Below are 22,506 nucleotides of genomic sequence, written 5' to 3' on the forward strand. Positions count from 1 at the left end.
AGGCAAGGAGGAATTTCCTCCCTGGGTTATTTTCTGATATGGCAGCATTCATTTTCAGAGTAATGAGATTTTTAAAAAGTCAAACCTTAAATATCATGGCTTAAGCAATCTGTCCTGCTTAAAGTTTAATGCAAAATGAGATCGCACCTCCGTGAGAGCAGTTACACGTGAACATGGATCCAGCTTTCTCCTAGACATGAGACGAGAAAATCTCTCTTCCCCCAAAACCACTCACAGTGTCTCTTTGACATTGTTTGGGGATGATTTTAATTTGGGGGCACCAATGCTTATGCTTTTATAGTGAGGGACACACTGGTGAGGGTGAGTAGGAAGCTTTGAAAGTCTCTCAACAAGGTATGTGTTGACAGACAAGGCGCGACAGGTCTGAGAGAGAAATGGGAGTGAAACCTGTGGATGGAGAAACAGTGTATGCGTTGTGGTGGGATTTTCTGGGCCTCACCATTTTCACGTTGGCTTTCGAGGGGGCTGGGGGGTGCTTTGTCAGGTGCTGAAAGCAATAGACATGAAGCTCTCCCACAACCTGATGACTCCGGCTCAATTCAGGGGCCAGGTTTAGGACGGTCCCCTCCTCCCCTTCTCTGCCGTGCTTTCAGTCCAGCTACCAGGTGTGTGTCTCAGAAAGGATTTCACTATGATGTGCTTTCTCGATTATCGCTCATCAAAGTGGGTCTAGCAACATGGCATGGAATCTTCCTTAGGATCTTCATCTAAGTTCTAACTGATCTAAGAAAAGATCAGCACGCAGATCTATCCCGGCTGCTCTCAAGGCGGGACAGCTCCTGTCCTGCATCAGGGCACCTGGATGAGGGGTGCGGGGGTGAAATCCCTCCCTGCTCCAACCATCAGCTGAGACCCTGGCTCTGCCTCCCACATCCCAGAGGAAGGTATGCTTTCCTTAATTTGCATTTGGGCCATGGGAGGCCCTGAGTTTCCCCTGATCCTCTCCCTTCCAGAGATTGCAAAGTCTAGTATTCATCTCCCCACCTCCAACGCTATGGATGTTTTTAAGGAAGAGGATATGCCCATGGCGAAGGTGAATTCAGTTTGAAGATACGTTTCCTGTTCAGCAAGGAAGGAAGAATAAAAGAAAGAGGGAAGGAAAGAAAAGAGAAGGATAAAAAGAATGGAGATGAGGTCACCCTCCTGCCTAGTAAATTGTGGATTCATCGTCCTTCCTTGGACTCAGCTGCAAAGGGGTAAAAAATCAATTTTTTTTCTATTACTTCACGGTGAGGAAGGAGAAAACCTATTTGTAGATTGAATTAAACCCAATAATAACATGTCTGTGTATTTGTTGAGAACTAGAAAAATTAGCCAGAGATACAACTACATAATCCAGCAATGTAACTAGAAATCAACACTCCCATTTCAAAGCTTATCTGAGACATTTTTCTTCTTCTTTTTTAAAGAAACACCCATGGCTAAATGTCACTAAGACTCTTCGGCGTGCCAACACATCAACACCTCAGTAAGGACTCTGAAAAGGAAGGAACTCCAAAGCCCCATCTGGGAAGAACATATTTTCAGATTTTTGCCTTTGCTGCTTGTGCATCTCAGTCCATCAATAATGACTGGGTATGAACTAGAATGCTCTAAGAGACGGTTTCTTCCCAAGTTGCAGTCTGTGGTGCTGTGGAAGAAAGTCCCCATGTCTGTGTAGGGTAGATCTTGTTCACAGAGACCCTAACCCATCCGCGGGAGTACCGGATCAGCAGGCTAACTGCAGTGAGGGTCCTGAAACTTCATTAGCAGTCTGCCCTCTAGTGGGACAACACAGTATTTCAAATACTTAGGACTAGAAAAGAATTTTTTCCCCTTCTCTTTCAGAGAGCAAAAGAATTCAAGTTTTCCGGATAGTGCAAGGTGAGGCATTTTTTCCTCATAAGACAGCTTCCAGAGCTGAATTAAGCAAGGCTCACAATGATAGATCCCCAGGGCAAGTTACACACAGGTGGTGCTGTGGTGGAGGCAGAGGTCTGTCTTCTCACATTTTTGTGAGAACGCTCCAGGGTTCTTCCTGGGCAACAGCATTCAGTTCCCTGCTCTCTCATCATAAAAATAAGACCCACTCTAAGAGCAACCAGCCTATCAGGAATGCTAAAATAATAGGCTTTTCAATAATTTTTGGCTAATCATGAACACAGAGGAGCCTTTCAAAACGGCCATGTTGAATTTTTTTTTTTTTAAAGGCAGAGATGCACAAGTTTTATAAAAAGACCAAGTCTTTGTGGCTGTTAATTTTAAGATGAGAATCCATTTTGTGATGGTGGCTGGATGTTGGTAAGGCAGAAGATGATCTTGAGATCTGTTGTCTGAACGTTGCTTCAATCTTTTAAAAACCTTCAGAATTTGGCTTGCTTCAGTTTATCAATATGGTAGCACAGTTTTAGCGCGGGCCCCAGCTTCAGACCCAAGTATTTCATGATCATATCGCTCTTCAGCAACAAGAGAGCATTGCCATCAATCTCCTGGTGGAACAGGATCAGAAAAAAGAAAATCCAGAAGGTGGTCAGAATAATAGAACAGTGGCTATGGTTAACATGTGGTCAGGGGATGAGGGCTCTCACCCTGATCTCAGACTTCCAGTCTCCAGAGCTGAGAAACAACACGGCTCTGTCCATAAGCCAGCCAGCCTGTGGTGCTTTGTTACAGCAGCTTGACTGGATTAAGACAAGGTGTCATCTGTTAGACCCTGAAACTAGCAGTTACCTTTCCATTTTAGGTGCTGGTATGAGGCCCTGACTGCCATCCATCACCCTAATCTCATCTTTCTTTTCTTGATAAGCCCACAGACCTTGAGCTGATTACCAAATGGCTAATTACATTCGATGAGGGATTTCAGGCGTTTGGCCCTGTCAATAATTTGAGGTGGCCTACAACTAAATAATGCACCTACATCATCCCAGGATTCAGCACAAAGAACTGCTAAGGGAGTGCCAACCCCTCGTGGTCATGGTATTGTTCCCATTTGTCTCTGAAAATGGTAACCCTCCAGAATGCATGTAGAATTCATGAACTACGAAGGCTGGGTTTCCTCATTCACCTATCCTGTTATTTTCAGGTCACAAGAGACAAAGGGTAGAAAGTATGGGTGCTCAGGTTGGGAGAAGAGGCAGCTACAGGACTCGTATAACCATGCAAGGGTCACCAGCCCCTCTCCTGCGTCTATCCAGCCCATATCGATGAAACACCTACTCTGTCACTCACTCTGTCTCTGTTGTTGGCAAAATGGGAAGAGTGGGAAAACCTCATAGGTGGGCCTAATAGTCTCTCTTCACCCCATCTCCTAGACTTCCACCATCCCCTTACCGCTCTGGGGAGCCAGACTCCTCCCACCCAGATCTGTCTCAACATCACCCACTTTGTGGTCCCTGCTCTCAAGGTCCCGCTGTCCGGTGATGTTAAATATATCCCTAATGAGCGCCTGGGTGGCTCAGTCAGTTAAGCATCCAACTCTTGGTTTTGGCTCAGGTCATGATCTCATGGTTTCAGGAGTTTGAGCCCTACATCAGGCTCCATGCTGACAGTGTGGAGCCTGCTTGGGATTCTCTCTCTCCCCCTCTCTCTACCCCTCACCCACTCATGCTGTCTCTGTCTCTCTCAAAGTAAATAAACGTAAATAAATATACATATATCCCTAATGAAATGTGAGTGTCAGGTCAGGGGAGGAGTCTCCCCAGATCTGAGAGTATGGTTTCTATGACAGAAATCACCAAACAAAAGTAGAAGACAGGAAGGAGAATATCATGGTAAATGTGGTCAGCCAGAAGAACGCTCCTTCTCTTCCCCCCAAAATATCTACGTCCTACTCCCCTAACCTGTGAGTATGTTAGGTTACCCGACAAAGGGGAATCAAGGTTACTAATGAGCTGGCTTAAAATAGGAGGAGTATTTTGGATTCCTGGGTGGGAGAGACAGCATAATCACAAGGATCCTTACAAGTGGAAAAAGAAATCAGAAGACAGAACCAGAGTCGGCAGCCTGGGCAGGACTCGCCCGATGTTGCTGGACTCGAGGATGAGGGCAGAGGCAGACAGGCCAAGAAATGAGGGTGGATCCAGATGCTGGGAAAGGCAAAGAAGCCAATTCTCCCTAGAGCTTCCAGAAAGGAATGTCAGCCCTGCAGACGCCTTGATCTCAGCCCGCTGAGACCCCTGTCACACTCCTGACCCACTGAACTATAAGATAATAAATCTGTGTTGTTCTCTAAGCTAGATGTTTGTGGTCATTGGTTATAGCAGCAATAGAAAACTGCCATAGTAAGCCTGGCAGATGAAGTATTAATTATTACCTTTTTTTAATTTGTCATCTTTAGATATTTCAGAATCTCTTAAATATATATTCTAGAATCTCAGTTCCAAGAATACCTGCTAACTGAAGGCTAACTACAAGCCAGGCACCGTGCTGAACACCTTACGCGCGTTTTCTCATTGAACCCTCAAGGCAGCTTAGAATGTTAGGCACTGTTACAGTTTGTCTGGCATATTGTAGGTGTGCTATAAATGTTTGTTGAATGCGCAGACAGACGGATGGATGGGCAGCAAAGCAGGCACTCCTAATAAAGGCCGAAATGAGGAAACAGATGGGACAAACACCCCTTCTTAAAAACAAAACGAAGTGAGAAGCCTGCGGTCCCATCTGGCCTCCCTTGAGTGGTGGCCCAGGGCTTAGTTTAGACCAGTCCCCTCCGCAGCCTGCAGCTCCCCGAACCGCGCCCTTCCTCCATGCTCCCTGCACTCCCCCCGACCCCTCCCAGGCCAGGCCCGCCATGTGCGGGCGAGTACTTACATGCTTTCTGAAGAGCTCAACGTGAGGCCCCAGAGCCTGCGGGTCAGCATCTTTCACGAACCAGACCACATCCTCCACAGTCCAGGTGGACGGGTTCCGGCTCCGGGGCCGCCTGGCATCCTGCCTGTCTGGGGAAGGGCTTGAGGCTGGAGGGGTAAGCAGAGGAAAGGAGACCATTAGACGCTGGCTGGGGTGGCGGCCTCAGTGCCTGCCTGGTGCTGTCTGCCCCCGCCTGGCCCTGAGTCCAAGGCTGTGGCCTGAGTGACCTCCTGTGATAGAGAAAGGCTGGGAGAGGCAGCCTGGAGCACAGGGAGGCCACCTCTGGAGGCAGACCCTCCCATCCATGCAAACGTCCTCCGCTCTCCCGGGGAGCAGAGCGTTAGAAAATGGATCTCTTCAACAGGCTGCGCTTCTGATCCAAGTCAGAGTCTTTAACAACCCCTCCTGTTCCGTTCTGTCTGAGTGAGCCCTGGACCTCCTGTAGCCGGGTGACCAGCGAAAGCTTGCTCAGCCGAACATCCCGATTGGCCCCTACAGCGCTAGGAGGCCAGAAAGAATTCAGATCCTTTCTGCCTCCACTGGTTACATGGAGACATAAAGACACGGCAGAACCAAGGTGCATTTTGGTCCTTGTTCTGGGTCTCTGCCGCCAGTGCTCGGAACCCCTCTGTGAGAGGCGCCCCTTCTCTGCATGTACAGAAAGGAGACATCGTCTCACTGCCCCAGGCACATGCTGAGCGCCTCCATGGCCCCCTGCTCTTCAGAGGACTCGCTCCCGTCTCCCCTACTAGAATGAGACTTCCTTGACAGCAAAGGGTCTAATCCTGTGCCTGGTCCAGAGCTGGTCCTTGATAAGTGACTATTGCATGACCTGCACTCGTCCATAAATGCGTCTCCCACACGGCAGATTAAAAGGTACAAGACAAGTAAAGGAGGAAGAAAATAATGAACCGAATGCCTGGCCGTACTTAGAGATTAACTTTTTTCATGTCCCAAACTAACTCATTCTCTTTCCCCAGAACCAGCTTCTCTTCCTACCTGTCAGGTTTCTGAAACCACAGTGATGTTTCTACTTCTACCTCTACCTGCACTGCCCCTTAGTGGCTCCCCACATTTAATTATTCTTAAGCTCTTAGGAAGATGCCTTTCACACCAAATCCTCCCCTTCCACTCTGCTGCCCCATCCCAGATCCTCTTACCCAAACCCCTGCAGTGGTTTCTACGGGGATCCTCACCCTGGGCTCTCTTCCTTTTAGGGCAAAACTGTCTACTGCCTCAATGCTTTCCATAGACCCAGCCCTGTCTGTGCCCCTTATGAATGTCCCTTGCCTATGCACTGACTCCAGAGTCCATACTCTAGTTCAAGGTCAGGGACTCTCTTTGGTCTCAATAATATCTTTCCTTCTGAGACAGAGGGGAAGAGCTTTTGTGCCAGAGAGACCTAGGAGCCGCCCACTGCTAGCAATTTGACCATGACTCAGCTCATTAGCTGTAAAATGGCAACACTGTCCTCTAGGAAGGGCAAGTGTCAGGACTGAAACGGGATCAGGCCAAGGCCCTGGGCTACCTTGCATCAGGCACTCCACAGAGGGAAGGAGACACTGCACCTGCTTCCACATCCCCCCTGCACACTCCCATCGGGGCACACTGACACAATGTTTCCCCAGCTTCCCCCTCCATCTTCAAGCCAGTGGTTTTGGCTTTTCTCTCAGAAGCTTACACCTTCCCATTTTCCACAGAAGCTGCACCAGCCATCAAAGCCCATAGGCAGCATTTCTGTGTCCTGCCTCCTGGACATCACTTTCCTCTGCCTTTAACCCCCACATCTTTGTTTTTAAGATGCTTTCCACATTCCACCTTATACTGCAATTATGCATGCCTGTAACCTACAGTTAGATTTTTTTCATCTCTCTCCCTGCCCCTCCCCCACCCCCCCACCGGATCCCATTCATTCCACAAACATGTACTGAGCGTCTCTTCTGTACTAGGTCTTGGGCAAAGTGTCTGGTGAAAATCAGGATCCTCTCGTTACAGGGTTTATAATCATTGGCTCCTCCACGATTCTAAGTAAATGTGCGTGTAAATATGGGCTCAGGAGGTGTAAAATGAGTCAATACATTTTGTAGGAACAGTAGAGATAACTCATATACAGGCCTTGAGCAGGTAATCCTTAATCCTATTTTTAGGACCGAAGAAGGTGGAGGCTCTGAACAATGAAGCAGCTTCCCTACAGAATAATTCTACGCGAAAAGTCCAGAAGCTTTCGCTTCCACTTTCCCCTTTCAGTCTCGGGGAGCAGTGGTTCTCTGCTCCTCTGTCTCTTTCTTGCTCCTCTTTTAATGTGCTCGAAAAGTGCACAACTCTCCATCAGTGCTGAGTAAAGCACGTCACATTTCTGAATCTGCCCTAAAACCATAATGGTTCAGTTGAAAATTGGATTTACTTTGAGATTTTTTTCCTGCCTTTTCCTTGCTGGACCTGGGAGGGCCCCTTAAAGTGGGTTGGCACAGGGCATTTTGCCGGGAAACTCTTAGTGCACCCTGGAACCGTGTGAATGCGATGCATGCTTATTAGAGTTGATTTCACTGCATGTAAAGACATCTGGACTCAACATGGGGACGAGGAATCACGAAATCATATTTCCCTGGATCGTGCCCTGGATCTTGCCCCATTGGTGCTTCGGCGGTAATCGGGGTGATAAAAGATGCTCTGATTACAAAGGCTGGAAGCCTTTGGTGCCAAGAATGATTTTAGAGTGATCAGAGCAGAAGCCAAATCAAGTTTCTTGTAACTGACAGGAAGGAAGACCACCGGACTGATTCACAGCATCATCCCCGGGAGCCTAAGCCCCTTGAGCAAGGTCAGGGCACAACTTTCCTAGTGGCCACGGTGGGGGGCGGGGCCGGCTGAGCAAGAGGGGCAGGCTCATCTTTACTGAGGGGGCTCTCCAGGTGATGGCTGCGGAGGGGGGTGCCCAGGTGGAGAGTGGCCCTAGTGCTTGCTGTGGGCATTTTTCACCTTTCCCCAGATGGAATGGCAGTGGCCAGGCCTGGCTCGGGAGCCTCCCTGAGGGGCCTCTTCATCATACAAGACAGAGAGCAGCAGGAAGCCTGTCACACCTTGGGAACTGCTCAAGATCCCAAGCACATAAACTCGCTCTAGAAAGAAGAGAAATGGAACTTCCCAGTGGCAGGTTTGTAAAGCTTTTCCAGTGGTCTGTGCTCACAAGGATAATAAATACAGTAGCCCCCCTCCAGTGGCAGTGAAGGTGTCAGGAAGACAGATGGGTCCGGCCTGACACAGCCAGGCCTGGTGGACGGGATTGGACAGCAGGAAGGCATGATGGATATGAAAAGAATCTTGCACCTAAGGGACCAGGGCATGCAAAGTGCCCGCCAAACACCTTTATGGGAAGGCAGGACTCTCCATGTCAGAGGACTTTGTGTATGTCACGTCCCTGCACTAGAGCTGCCGGATGCAGTGAACAGTGAGACCCAGTTGTGAGTGGATGTGTAAGTGAAGGAGGTGGCTGTTGTTTCTAAAGCTGATCTCACCGGCACCAGGAATAAATGCCTATGAATCAGTGTTTAAAGCAAGCCCGGGCATTTTCACAGCATAGGTACTTGCACTGCTGTCTTTGAATCTCTGTGTGTCATCTATGTCCACAACCACATGCATAATTTCCTTTTGCTCATTCATAATTCAAAGAAAACTTTTGAGCTAACAATAGAGTCATGTGGAAGAATGGAATGAGCAATGAGCTGGGAGTCAAAATCCCTACCACCCACCAGCCATGTAAGTGTCTTTGTACTTCTCAGGTGTGAAATGAGGGAGTTGGGAAGATTCACTAGTGTCCCCTTCGCCCTCTCAGCATTTCTAGCGCTGGATCTGGGTTGGGAGGCTGGGGGTGAAGGCCAGGGAAGGGTAGATCTCTTCTCAGCTCCTCCTAGTGACCTGGTCCCCATAGAATGCACCCTTCCTAGAAACAAGGCCATGCCGAGTGTGTGAGGTGCCCAGGCTAGCCCACAGTTGGGGCAGCATCAGGTAGTTTAAAACAGTGTTGTTTTTCATCATTTCTATCATAAGAACTTTCAAGACTCTATGAAGTGAGAGGGATAGGAGATAGAAGAACGCCGGACCAATCCTCAAATTTTAATCAGGTTTTTCTTTTATTCCTTTAAGACCAGCTGACATGCTGCATGATAAGGGAGGATATGCCCCGAGAGACAAGGAGAGACCCAAGGCCTAAAATGAGGCCACACTGGGCTCGATCCTTCTCTGCCACCACAGACATGCGACCTCTAGGCAAGCAGTCTACCTCTGCCAGGAAGCTTCCAGCCACTCCTCCCCTCTGTCTTTCCCTAGCCAGCTCCTGCTTCCCTGTCCCGCTGGCTCCACTGTCATTTCTTGGGGAAGCCTTCCCCACACCCCCAGAGCAGGCTCAGTGACCCCTCCCTAGCTTAGCATCCATACTTTTCCTTGGAGGAATAGTCACTGTTGTAATGAAGTTTGTGCAATACTGTTAGCATCTGCCTCTGTGGACTTGCACACTGTCAGAGAGCAGGGCCCACATGGATCTTGCTCACAGCTCCGTCCTTAGACCTGGGAGGAGCCCCTGGCACAGTGTGCTCAGTAAGTATCTGCTGGCTGAGACAGCAAAAGCTCTCGAGTCTTAGTTGCCTTACCTGTCCAACACGTACCATGCTGTGAGGATTAAATGGGATGATGTGAAGCATTAAACAGTAAAAATTAATCAAAAGGTAGTTGCTATTCTTCCTATTATTATTATATGTGATTACATAATGGCCAATAGATTTGTCTTGCTTAAAGTCCATGGCCATCAGCTTACCTCCCTGTTCGGAAATGTCTCGTTCCCACAGACGAAACCTCAGTCTAGTTGATGTGACCCCAAATCTCTCAGCGTGATTTTCCCTCAGCATCTCTACACAAACTGTCTTCTTTCCCTGGAATGAACAAGCCCTTGCCACACCTTCAGTCACTTCAACCCCTCCACATAGAGCGCTGTCCCATTCTCCTTTTCTGACTGGATGGCCTCTCTGTCCATCACCCAACACCTTACCCAAGGGAAACGAACTCCAATCTGTGGGAAGCATTTGGGCGGTAATAACCAGGTCATATTTACCTCATTTCTTGATTCTGAAGCTTGGACCTAATTGTGGTGGGGAATTCTACAGCATTGTCCTATTTAATGCAAAAGTTAGGAACCTTTTGTTATCTGAAAACTTTATAGCTCTGGATGCTTATCTTGGGTGAGAGAAGATGTTTATGTGTTGGATGGGGAAGAGCTCTCAAATTTTTACCCAATTATCCACAGAAACCAGGGAAATGTGTCCTGTGAATATATCCCTTGGGAGTCCACCGGCGGAGGCTATAGGTATGATACATCAAGACAGCAGGGGGCCAGAATGAGTACTCACAGGAGAGAGAAAGCTGAGAAATTTGTCATGTCATCCGTGTCTACCCTCCTGCCTGCAGCCTCATGCAGTTCTCTGGATTCTGTGGTTTTAAACCATTTTGATTAGCACCACTGGGGAAAATCCATTTTTAGATCCCGTCCAGGGTTTACAACTTAGGTCAAACCCTCCTAAAGAGGTGTGTTTCTTCAAACCAACTACTTACACTTGGGATGCAATTCCAGAGCAATCCTGATCAATTCCTTGGTTGGAGGCAAACTTAATAACCCTCCAGAGGGCCCACAGCAAGCACCCAGACTGGCAACTAGGTGACAAATGGGTAAGGAGGCCAATGGTTTCCTCTCCTTCTTTAATATACTGCCATTCAATTCAGCACGGCTTATCTCCATGGGTCCAGATATGTTTAGCTGCGCAGACTTTGTTCGAGCAAAGCATACATAGATCCCTGCTCTGCAAATGTGAAGAGGCCCTGGCTAAAGACGGAAGGGTGTTGAGAGTCCTCTCTGCTCCCATCCCCTCTCGCCTATCCCCTAGAGCCTCGGAGGGACTCCCTGAAGCCCACTGAATACAGTCTGGAAATCCCTGGGGTAATTTTGAAAGATACAGGCTTTGGAGCCAGTTAAAGTGAAATCCTGACTCAAAAGTTGAATGACTTCATCTTGATCTTCACTTTCTTTATCTGTACATTGTATATAATAATACCTACTATAATAATATGTACATACTATAGTAATAAACTATAAAATATAACTTGTAATAAGTCATAAATAATATATGGAAAGTGTCTGGCTCTTGGTAGGTGCTCAGTAAGTATCGATTTAGTAAATGCCTCAAGCAAGCAGGCCCCTTCTCTGGGGCTGTGGAGGATTCAGAGCCAGGGACCTCACAAAGCTAAGGGTCTGGTTCCCACTATGGGATGGGAAAGAGAAAGTCCTAGAGATGAGGGAACAAAGTGCTACAGAATCGGAAGGAAGGAACATTTCTTATCGGGAGGTGTGGCTGAGACTCTCAGTCACCTACTCAGTATATTTTTTTTCCATTTCTTCCTTTGTAACAGAATCCCTGATTTCCAGCTGGGATCATGGTTGCTTAGAACAAAATCGTATTTTCCAGTTTCCCTTGCAGCTGGTGGCCATGTGACTAAGTTCTGTCCAATGGGATACAAGCAGAAGGGGAAACCTCTTTCAGAGATGTTGGCACTGCCCTCTTTCCCTTTATTCTCCCTCCTTCATCTTGATGCTGGAATGGGCATAGCTGGCTGGCTTTCTGGTATCTATGGTTCCATTTAGCGCACTGGTTCAAGGAATCTCTGGAGCATTTGAGTTAATGTATGTACAAAGGGTGAATAATTTTCTTTTTCTTCAGTGTACCACAGAGGCTCAACAATTAACTTCCACCATTAGCTTCTGCAGCAGTTTTACTCTGAGGAAGCTGGGTGACTGTGTGATTTTTGAACATCCCACACCCCAAAGGGGTCCAGCTCATTATGGACAACTCTGATTGGCAGGGTATCAAAGTTCTCACTAATATTTCTAAGTGGTGAAAGAGGCAATCACTATCCAGGGTACAGTTAGTGGTTTGCTTGGAGAAGAAAGTAGCAGGCACTGGTGGGTTCTGTCTCTCTGATTTTACCCAAGATCCTAAGAGGCGAAGTCCTGAGTGAGTGGGGATCGCCTGGGGGGCAACTAGAGCTCTAACAGAGAGGGCTCCCTCAGGACTGGTTCTCAGAGAGGGTCTGGGCCACCCCTCAGACAGCTAACTGGGGTGTAACTCCAGGAGTAAAAAGGGCTGGGGAGGAGGCAAAAATGTAGGACAAGAGAGTTGTTGAGGCTGGAATAGGAGGGCTTCACAAGGCGGTAGGAAAGCTACCTTGAGATCCCTTTGAAGGGTCCAAGATTCCCCTGATCCAGGGGTACCAGATGGACTGGAATGGGGCAGCCAGTTCTTCAGCTAGTGATAGAAATTCTCTTCATCCTCTTATTGCTTGAAGCTTACACTTAACACCTAGGGCCTGATATTCCACCAACTTGACTGGAAGAGAGAGTAAATAAAAAGTGGCAACACTCAGGATTATGAATCCACTCAATCAGGCAATGAACTGTGATCACCACCCTGAGCCAATAAATGGGAATTGGGTTGAGGAGAAGAGGTTGAGAAGAGGAGATATCTGACAGGCGAGGGACACCAAAAGGAAGGTTTTGACAACCAGGGGCAACATGAGGACACTGGCATCGTGGTAGGGGACACAGACATCATGAATGTTTACTGAACTACTACACGCTCGATGCTACATAAACTCTGGGGATAAGCCTAGGAAGTAAATGCTGCCCCTCATTTACTTTAAGATATTGATGTGTGCCAGATCTTGTTCTCTTCTCTTATTCTTAAAAATCAGGTAGAACAATGTCTCTCCTCTTTGGAAAATGGGCTCTGCCCACTCAACTCTTCTGCCTGGCTGATGGCTTAGGTGACAATGCTGGGAAGTAATCTATAGGTTGCCTCTACATTTGGCAAGAGCATCCATGGCTGAGGGATTCTGTACTCTGCTCTCAGAACTACCTTCCTCAGAACTGACTCAAGGGAGTCCCGCCTGCCTTTCTATCTATCCTCAGCCAGGAGAGGCTTGTGTGAGATGGGGGAAATCTTTGAGGGGAGCACATGGAGGATGTTGGCTCATACAAACTAGCTCATCACTGTGGCTTCTCAGGACCACTGGTAGAGAGATCCAAGGCTCCAAACAAAAATGTAGCTTGCCAAAGAGGACAGTCAACCCACTGGAAGTCTCCAGAGAGGCAGGATGAAGACTCCATGACTCCTCAGCCTGGGGCCTCCTCTCTTCAGCAGCTTTTAGGCTCAGAGCTGCTGGGCTGTGATCGGTTGAGAGATGTGTTCACATGATCTGTGACAGCTAATGTTTATTGAGCTCTACCACATCTTAGGTCTTGCACTAAATATACATATGAACTTATTTAATCTTTCTGACAAACCTATGAGGTAGATGCTATTGTTATCATTCTAATTTTACAGGTGAGGAAACTGAGGCACAGAGACATCTAGACTTGCAAAAGGTCACACAGTCGGGAGGTGGTAGGTTCAGGGTTCCAGCCCAGTGCATCTGGCTCCACAGTCCATGGGATTATGCGCCATGCTTTATAGCCTTTGTTCATTAATGAAATACTGAAGCTTGAAAATTATTTAAAAGAAAACCACAATTCACAATGGACACCAAGCTATCCCTAGAATGAGAGCACTTTCATGCATTGCATCCTGACAAGGCATCACAAGGTAGTACAGCCAGCATTATGGAAATGTTGTTTAACAGTGGTTCTGCCCATGTATTTTTGTCCTGCAAATGTCCCCCACTTTGTAAGAAAAGATGCTTTACTGACAGCTGGTTCTTCTTTTTCCTGGCACAGAGATGATCTATATCTCTTAGATTCCCTTAGAGTTAAGTGTGGCATAATGGCCAGCTCTTGCCATTGAAATGTGAGTGGAAATGATGTGCATCATTCCCAGGCTCTGGGGAGGAGTATGTGCCTTCCTCGCTTACTCTTTCCTTTCCTACCCAGTGGGTGTTGGAGGCATGGAGGCCATACGGGATAGCAGGGCCACAAAATGGACAAAGCCTGAGTTCCTCAATTGTGATCCATCCACAGACTAAGAACTGGAACTAATACCCACCATCATAGAACTAAGAACACCCACCTTGGACTCTTGAACAGAAAAGTAAAATAAATTTCTATTGCATTTGAGCCACTGTACATTTTGGAGTCTACTTACTCCTACAGCCTAGCCTATTCTTATATACCATTGTCTTTACAATTTTCTTTCCAATTTCCCAGTGTCCCTTATTCAGACAGCATTGTTCCCCCTCAAGCCACCCCCGTCTCGCTACATGCAGTAATCCCAGAGCAAGGGCAGAGGAGGTTAAGTCATGGGAAAGCCAGAGCATGCGTTACATTACCACATCTGTTTCCTTCAAGAGGGGTCCCGTTTCTCTTGGGGCTGGAGCCTGGGGGCCTCAGCCCAGGTGCCAAGGGGCCTCCAGAGGACATGGGGCTGGAGCGGGGACCACTGGCAGTGGTGGCCAGGACTCCCCCAAGGTGGCCATCTCCAGAGTTCTGTCTCTTGCAGTAGAGCGAGGAAGAGGTGGGCAAGGAGCCCCTGTGGCTAAAGGCGGAGGCGGAGGGGTCCATGCTGTAGCGGTTCATGCCCACAGGGTTCGCCAGGCACTCCTCAGTGGTGACCGTTTTTGCTACGCAAGAAGGCAGGACAGAGAAGCAGAGATCAGAAAGCAAGTCAAGGGGCTACCTGACAACCTTGGCAAATGTTTCCCCAGCAGCATGGGTGCCATTGTCTGTGAGGATGAGAGATGAGGGGGGATGGACCCCATATCATAATCCCAAATAGTTCACCTCTCAGCAGATTGAGAGACTGGCTTCACCGATGAGGCATATCCCAACGAAGAGGAGATGGGAGATGTGCCCCTCTGTGTTCAGAAGAAAAAGGGATTAATTTGGTTATGGCTGCTTTGGAAGTAAAATTCAAAGGTGTTTCTCCTTCCATGGTGTTGCCTCTCCAGTAGTCTCTACTAGCTTGTCTGAATCTCCCTGCTCTCTCTTCTCTTGGTCACTAACACTGCCAGCCTCACTTGGCCCAGGATGCTTTGGAGAAATCAAGCAAGAGTTATAATGTCCTTGAGTTAGGAGAAACACTTTGGCCTGGGGGGTGACACAGGGGAAATGGTGCCTCATCCCCACACTTTTAGTTCCAATACACAGGAGGGTACTGTCCTTCCTCCAAAGCTAACAAGCTAGGGACACAAATGCTCATCTGGTTTGTCCCATGGTCCTCTCCATCACCTGCAGATGAGAATAAAGAGCCGATCAAAAGTGCAGGGGCAGTAAAGGAGCTGAAGAGTCAGCCAACCTCATCATCAGCTCCCCTTTGCTCAAGTAAACCATGACTCTCTACACTTTTAAAGCTTGATCTCACAGCCTGTTGAACACTGTGAGCTATACCTATAGCCAAATGGCATAGGGTGTTTTATTTTTAAGGAAAATTTCAGGAGAATTATGGGAATAAAAGGAAGAAGAAACATATTCTAGGAATTTCTTCTCTTCAGTTCTTCCAATCACAGACAAGATCACATTTGCCTAGTCCCATCAGCAGTCATCTCTACCCTACATATGCTCAAAACAGACTTTGACATGCGCAAAGAAAATGTGTTAGAGTAACAAAAACCAGTGGATCCTCCAAGGTTGACAAGGGGTGAACACATTTGAGACCACAAGATCCAGGTGTCTTCTTCATGTATGGATTCCTTCCGTAATGTAGATATTGAAAGATTAAGACTTGATTTTATTAGGGGAGTTATCAATTCTTATATATTGGAATAAATATGGATCTTGCCTGGAAATAAAAGTCATTGCATATGGGATGTTGCTAAAGCAGTGCTTAAAGCAAAATTTATCGTTGTAAATAATTACATTTAAAAAGGAGATCTCAAATTAATAACCTAATCTTTCATGATAGGATAGTTGGGGAAAAAAGAGCAAACTATACCTAACCAAGCAGAAGGAAAGAAATAAATATTAAAGCGGATATAAGCAAAGACTAGAAAAACAACAGAGAAAATCAATGCCACCAAAGATGGCTCTTTGAAACAGTACCAAATTTGACAAACTTTAGCTAGACTGGGAAAGGAAAAAAGAAAAGATTCAAATTACCAGAAGCAGAAATGAAAGAGATAACATAACTACCAATCTTATAGAAATAAAATGGATCATTAAGGAATACTACGGACAATCATATGCCAATACATCTGATAGCTTAGAAGAAATGGACAAATTGCCAAAACTGACTAAAAAAAATAGGCAATCTGAGTGAACCTATACCAAGTAAAGAGAATGAATTAGTAATCAAAAACTACTCACAGAGAAATCCCAGGCCCAGATGGTTTCATGAGTGGATCCTACCAAGCATTTAAAGAAAAATTAAAACTAATTACTTACAAACTCTTCTGAAAGATAGAAGAGGAATGTTGTGGACTGAAATGTGTCCTCCAAAATTCGTATGTTGAAGCCTTAACTCCCAAAGTGACTACATAGGAGGTAGTAAAGGTTAAGTGAGATCTTAAGGCTAGGACTTTAATTTAATAGCACATGCTCACTAGCTCTCTCTCTCTCTCTCTCTCCCCCACTCCCTCTCCCCCACCCCCCAGCAACACACATACACAAAGAAGAGGCCATGTAAGGACACAGCAAGACAGCGGCTGTCCACAAATCAAGAAGAGAGCTCTCAACAGAAACTACCCCTGATAGCACGTTGATCTCACACGTCTAGCCTCTAGAACTGTGAGAAAATGAATTCTATTGTCAAATCACCTAGACTGTGAGATTCTGTTGTGGCAACCAAGCAAACTAATGCAAGGAAGGAATACATCCCAACTCATTCTGTGAGGCCACTATTAACCTGATACCAAAACCAGACAAAGACATCTCAAGAACAGAAAATTACAGAATAATATCTCTTATGAACATGGATAGAAATATCCTCAACAAAATGCTAGCAAATCAAATCTTGTAACATACAGTATGACTTATACACCGTGACCAAGTAGGATTTATCCCAGGAAAGCAAGGTTGGTTTAGCAGTTAAAAATCATATGTTAATGTAATATATCATATAAATAGAATAAAAAACCAAAGACAGTACAATGATCTCAATAGATTTGACAAAATCCAGTGTTTGTCCTCGGTGCAAACACTCAACATACTAGAAATAGAAGGGAACTTCCTCAACCGGGGAAATGACATTTATAAAAACCCTATAGCTAACATCATAGTTAATGGTGAAAGACTAGATGCTTTTCTTCCTAAGATCAAGAAAAAGACAAGGATGTTCATAGCAGCACTCTCCACAATAGCTAAAACATGGAAAGAGCCTAAGTGTCCATCAGCAGATGATTGGATCAAGAAGATGTGGTTTATCTATACCATGGAATACTACATGGCAATGAGAAAGAATGAAATCTGGCCATGTGTAGCAACATGGATGGACCTTGAGGGTGTTANATAAACTATTTGTAAAAAAATAAATAAAATTTAATAAATAAATAAATAAATAAAAATAAAAGACACTGTTAATAAAATGGAAAAAAAAAAAGAAAAAGACAAGGATGCTTATTTTCACCACTTCTATTCAACATTTTACTGGAAGTTCCAGCCAGGCCAATTAGGTAACAAAAAGAAAGAAAAAGCACCTAGATGAGGAGGAAGAAATAAAACTATCTCTTGGGTTTTTATAAAAAAAATTTTTAATGTTTATTTATTTTTGAGAGAGAGACAGAGTATAAGTGGGGGAGGGGCAGAGAGAAAGAGACACACAGAATCTGAAGCAGGCTCCAGGCTCTGAGCTGTCAGCACAGAGCCTGATGTTGGACTCGAACTTGTGAACCACGAGATCATGACCTGAGCTGAAGTTGGATGCTTAACCAACTGAGTCACCCAGGCGCCCCTAAGACTTTTTCTTGTATGTGAAAAATCCTAAAGAATCCCTTAAAACATTATTGGAACTAATAAATGAGTTTAGCAAGGTTGCAGGATACAAGATCAATGTGCAAATACCAACTGTGTTTCAGAGTAAACAATCTGAAAATGAAATTAAGAAAATAATTCATTTATAATAACATTAAATGAATAAAATAGGGGGAAATAAATTTAACAAAAGAAGCATAAAACTGAAAACTATAAAACACTATTGAAAGAAAGTAAAGAAGATCTAAGCAAATGGGCAAAAATCCCATGTTTATGAATCAGAAGACTGAATATTGTTAGCATGGCAATCCTCCCTAAATTGATCTACAGAGTCAAGGTAATTCTTGTCAATCTCAGCTGACTTCCTGGTAGAAATTGGCAAGCTGTTTCTGAAACTCATACAATTTTCAAAGGACCAAGATTAACCAAAACAATCATGAGAAAAAGAACAAAATGGAGCATTCACACTTTCCAAGTTCCCAGTTGACTACAGAGCAATGACAAAGAAAGAGTGACACTGGAATATGAATAGGCACGTAGATCGATGGAATCAAATTGAGAGTTCAAAAATAAACCAGTGTGTCTATGTTCAACTGATTCTCCACAAGGGTGCCAAGATCATTCAATGGGGAAAGAAAAATCTTTTCAACAACTGGTGTTGGAACAACTAGATATCCACGTGCAAAACAATGAAATTGGACCCTTACTTCATACCGTATACAAAAAATCAACTCAATATGGACGAAAGACCTAAATGTAAGAGCAAAAATGTATAAAGCTCTTAGAAGGAAACATAAGAATAAATCTTCATCAGGGCACCTGGATGGCTCAGTTGGTTGAGCGTCCGACTTCAGCTCAAGTCATGATCTTGCGGTTCATGGGTTCAAGCCCCGCATTGGGCTCTGTGCTGACAGCTCAGAGCCTGGAGCTTGTTTCGGATTATGTGTCTCCTTCTTTCTCTGCCCCTCCCCTGCTCACACTCTGTATCTGTCTCTCAAAAATAAATAACTATTTAAAAAATTTTTTTAAATGAGAATAACTCTTCATGACCTTGAATTTGGCAAGGTACTCTTACATTTGACACCAAAAGCATGAGCAACAAAAGAATAAAATAGACAAATTGGACTTTGTCAAAATTTCAAACTTCTGTGCTTTGAAAGATACCATAAAAAAAGAGAAAAGATAACCCACAGAATGGGAGTTACTTGCAAATACTTGCAAATCATATATCTCATCAGGGAGTTGTTTCCTGAGTAACTCAATAATAGAAAGACAACCTAATTTAAAGGTGAGCAAAAGACATGAATAGATCTTTCTCCAAAGAAGATATACAAAATGGCTAATAAACACATGAAAACATGTTCCCCATCATTAACCATTGGGAAATGCAAATCAAAACCACAAAGAAGTATAACTTCACACTCACTAGGATGGTTTTAATAAAAAGATCAGATAAAAGTAAGTGTTGGTGATGCTGTAGAGAAATTGGAATCCTCATAGAGTGCTGGTGGGAAGAGGAAAACCAACTCTTATCGAGCACCTACTATGGGCCAGCACCATTCTAAGCCAGTAAGCAGTAAGGCTGTCATTATATTCCCCTTATTGGAATGTTCTCATTATCTGAGATACTAATCCTTTTTGGATCCCCAGTGTCAGGTGCTTTGGTATATGTGAGGAAGGTACTCATAGTGTCTGGCATACAGAAGGTGCTCCATATATATTTATTGAGTAGACATTTGGGCCACTGTTAGCAGTGAGGCAGCCATTATTTAGAACATGCATTACAATTCATGTAGATGCATGACAATGATTTAAAAAAAAGATGTAAGTAAAATGTTTATTTTGTTTATTAAATATTTTAAATCCAAATTAAATATGTCTACATAGTTCTGACAGCGTAAGGCAGAGAATGTAGGTGATTCTCCAAGCTGCACTATATCTGGAAAATACAGATGCAGATGAAAGATCATTCTCCTATGACAACGTGCAGAAATGGGACACAAGGGAACATGGACTTTATTGGTTTGAAAACTGCTGACGACCATGGGTGAGATCAAAGGTAATAAAAGTCAAGTTTCTGGGCTAGGATCCAAATGAATTCATCAAAAAGTAAAACCGACTTGAGAGACCATCAAGCCCTAGCCTTTTACCCAGCAAAGGACACACCAGCGATTCCAGAGGCAGCGGGCGGACAGCCGTGGAGACAGATCTGCGAGCCCCACACCGAGGCTCCACACAGTCTGGAGCTCCCAGGAAGCCTGGGCGCGAACAGCACGTTCAGGTGCACACACGCGGGTGCCGTTCGGAATTGATGAGACACATCTGCTCAAACCTGGTTCAAACAGCCTTTTCCTCACCTTTAGAAACAGGGGTGCTGACACTTACATCACACTGAAGTATAAAAATGACTGATACAATGAAGGCCATCGTCATTCGCCTACAGGACTGGAAAGGGCCCGCACAGAGCAACCAGCCCAGCATCTCTCCAAGTGTTAGATGCGTCCCACTGGTGGGACAGAAAATGACATTAGGCGGGACTTTGGTGCATTTGTTTCCTAAGACTGCAGAAATGACCATAATCGCGGTGGCCTAAGACAGCAGAAAGGTATTCTCTCGTAGTTCGGAAGACTAGAGGCATGAAATCATGGAGCTGGCAGAGCCATGATCTTTCTTAAGGCTCAAGGGTAGGATCCTTCCTTGTCTCTGCCGTGTTGCTGATGTAGCCAGTAATCCTTCATGGTAGACATCGCTCTACTCTTCCCCCATTGTCACATGGCATCTTCCCTGTGCACCTGTGCCTGTTTCCAAATGTCTCATAAAAACATCAGTCGTTGGATTAGGGTCGATAATTCAGTATGGCCTCATCTTGATTACATCTGCAAAGACCCTATTTCTAAAGAAAGCCTCAGGGTGCATGGGTAGCTCAGTTGGTTAGGCATCAGACTTTGGCTCAGGGCATGATCTCACAGTTCATGAGTTCAAGCCCCGCATCGGACTCTGTGCTGACAGCTCAGAAACTGGAGCCTGTTTCAAATTCTGTATCTCCCTCTCTCTCTCTCTCTCTCTCTCTCTCTGCCTCTCCCTGGCTGGCACTGCCTCTCTCTCAAAAATAAATAAACATTAAAAAACATTTTTTTCAACGAAAGTCCCGTTCACAGGCACTGAAAGTTAGCACTTGAACATGTATCTTTTTGGAAGACATAACAGGTGAACATTATTTTTTATAGTCCTGTATTTTAGTGTACAGCAATAAAATATAATTAGCCCACTGAACTATGATTTCACTGACACAGTATCGTTGCTTAAGGTGACTAACAGCTAAAGTTAAAAGAAATGAACCTGTTGAAAGGAATATCTTAAGTAAACACTTCTACAGTGTTACATGGATGTAGCAAAAATTACGAAGGTGGTGTATTAACCCTGGAATGCACTGAGTTAGTTAGCCCCAACCTCTCTTTTCAAGCTGGGTGGTAAATAAGGAAAATAAATGAGCCTCTTATCCTGCAAGAGATTTTACAATCTCCCTCACAATGAGGTCATTGTACGATACATCTCATTGGCTAAAATTTCTTCCTTACATCTAACTCCAATTTCTCTTCCTTTAGTTTGCGACAATGTGGATAGAACTAGAATGTGTTACATTAAGCGAAATAAGTCAGATAACTATCATATGATTTCACTCATACGTGGAATTTAAGAAACAAAGCAGATGAACATGGGGGAAGGGAAGGGAAAATAAGATAAAAACAGAGAGGGAGGCAAACCATAAAGGACTCTTAAATACGGACAACAAACTGAGGGTTGCTGAAGGGGCGGTGGGTGGGGGGCATGGGCTAGATGGGCATTAGGCATTAAGGAGGGCAGTGGGTGGGATGAGCACTGGGTGTTATATGTAAGTGATGAATCACTAAATTCTATTCCTGAAATCATTATTATACTATATGTTAACTAACTTGGGTTTAAATAAAATTTCTAAAAATGGGGGGGAAAGATGGCTGTTGGATACTTGCCTTTATACTATTCAAAACTGTAGTCACCAACATACAGGTAGATGAATTATGGGTATGCAGAACTTATAGTACCTTAAGAACTTTATAGTGTGGCACATGGATTGTTTCTTACCTAAAACCACTATTTAAAGTTCGTAAAGAGAAGGACCCAACCCACACTTGAGGAGAGAAGTGTGCTTCTCAAGCAGCTTGGTGGCTGACTGACGAGTGAACACCAGATGGGGCCAGCAGTCTGCGATTGTAAGGGACGAGTGCCCTGCGCGGATCCAACTCCTGCACCCAGACTCCCGGCAAACCACGGGGCTGGACGGGTTAAGACGTTCATCGTCCTTCTCTCCCTGATTTTTAGAAGATCGCTTCTCATCTGAAATGAGCTTGTCACCCTGGCACCTCTCATTAAACAAGAGGATCCAATCTAGCCTCTGTTTAAGGCCATTTAATCTCTGTGGAGAACTTGAGCTCAGCCAAGTGGGGTAAAAGAGAAGCGTCTCTCGTAGTTTTCTTCTACAACCTCCCTCCCTCTATCCAGGAGACAAAGGATGCACTTGTAAAATCATTAAAACTTTCCTCCAGACAAAGGAACAATCTGCTCTCGTACTATCACAGGAGCAAGCTTAACTAGAAAGGCAAATGCACTGGTGGCACAATCAAAAGAAGGCTGCCACATTTTCAGGGTTTAAAGTCTTGGGAATTTTCAGGAGAGCGGGGTGCTCC

At 45.1% G+C, this 22,506-nt stretch overlaps 1 protein-coding gene across 8 annotated transcripts in view; it reads right to left on the reverse strand.

Annotated features, from left to right (window-relative positions):
• Positions 1 to 1,396: 1,396 nt before the first annotated feature.
• Positions 1,397 to 22,506, reverse strand: part of SCML4 (Scm polycomb group protein like 4) — a 106,080-nt gene continuing 84,970 nt past the window's right edge. For 4 of the 8 annotated variants that reach the window (XM_077780029.1, XM_077780030.1, XM_077780028.1 and 1 more), the window contains 3 exons: positions 14,209 to 14,499; positions 4,810 to 4,955; positions 1,397 to 2,489 (listed from right to left, as the gene is read on the reverse strand). In XM_077780029.1, coding sequence (XP_077636155.1) covers positions 2,364 to 2,489; positions 4,810 to 4,955; positions 14,209 to 14,499 — 563 coding nt within the window. In that variant the 3' untranslated portion in view covers positions 1,397 to 2,363. Of the gene's footprint in view, positions 2,490 to 4,809; positions 4,956 to 14,208; positions 14,500 to 14,659; positions 14,734 to 16,180; positions 16,219 to 16,258; positions 16,347 to 16,479; positions 16,615 to 22,506 lie in introns of those variants that run through there. The other 4 variants (XM_077780033.1, XM_077780035.1, XM_077780032.1 and 1 more) reach the window with 4 other exon arrangements.

This window comes from Crocuta crocuta, unplaced genomic scaffold (assembly GCF_008692635.1).
Source record: "Crocuta crocuta isolate KB4526 unplaced genomic scaffold, BGI_CrCroc_1.0 scaffold147, whole genome shotgun sequence".
Lineage (NCBI taxonomy): Eukaryota > Metazoa > Chordata > Mammalia > Carnivora > Hyaenidae > Crocuta > Crocuta crocuta.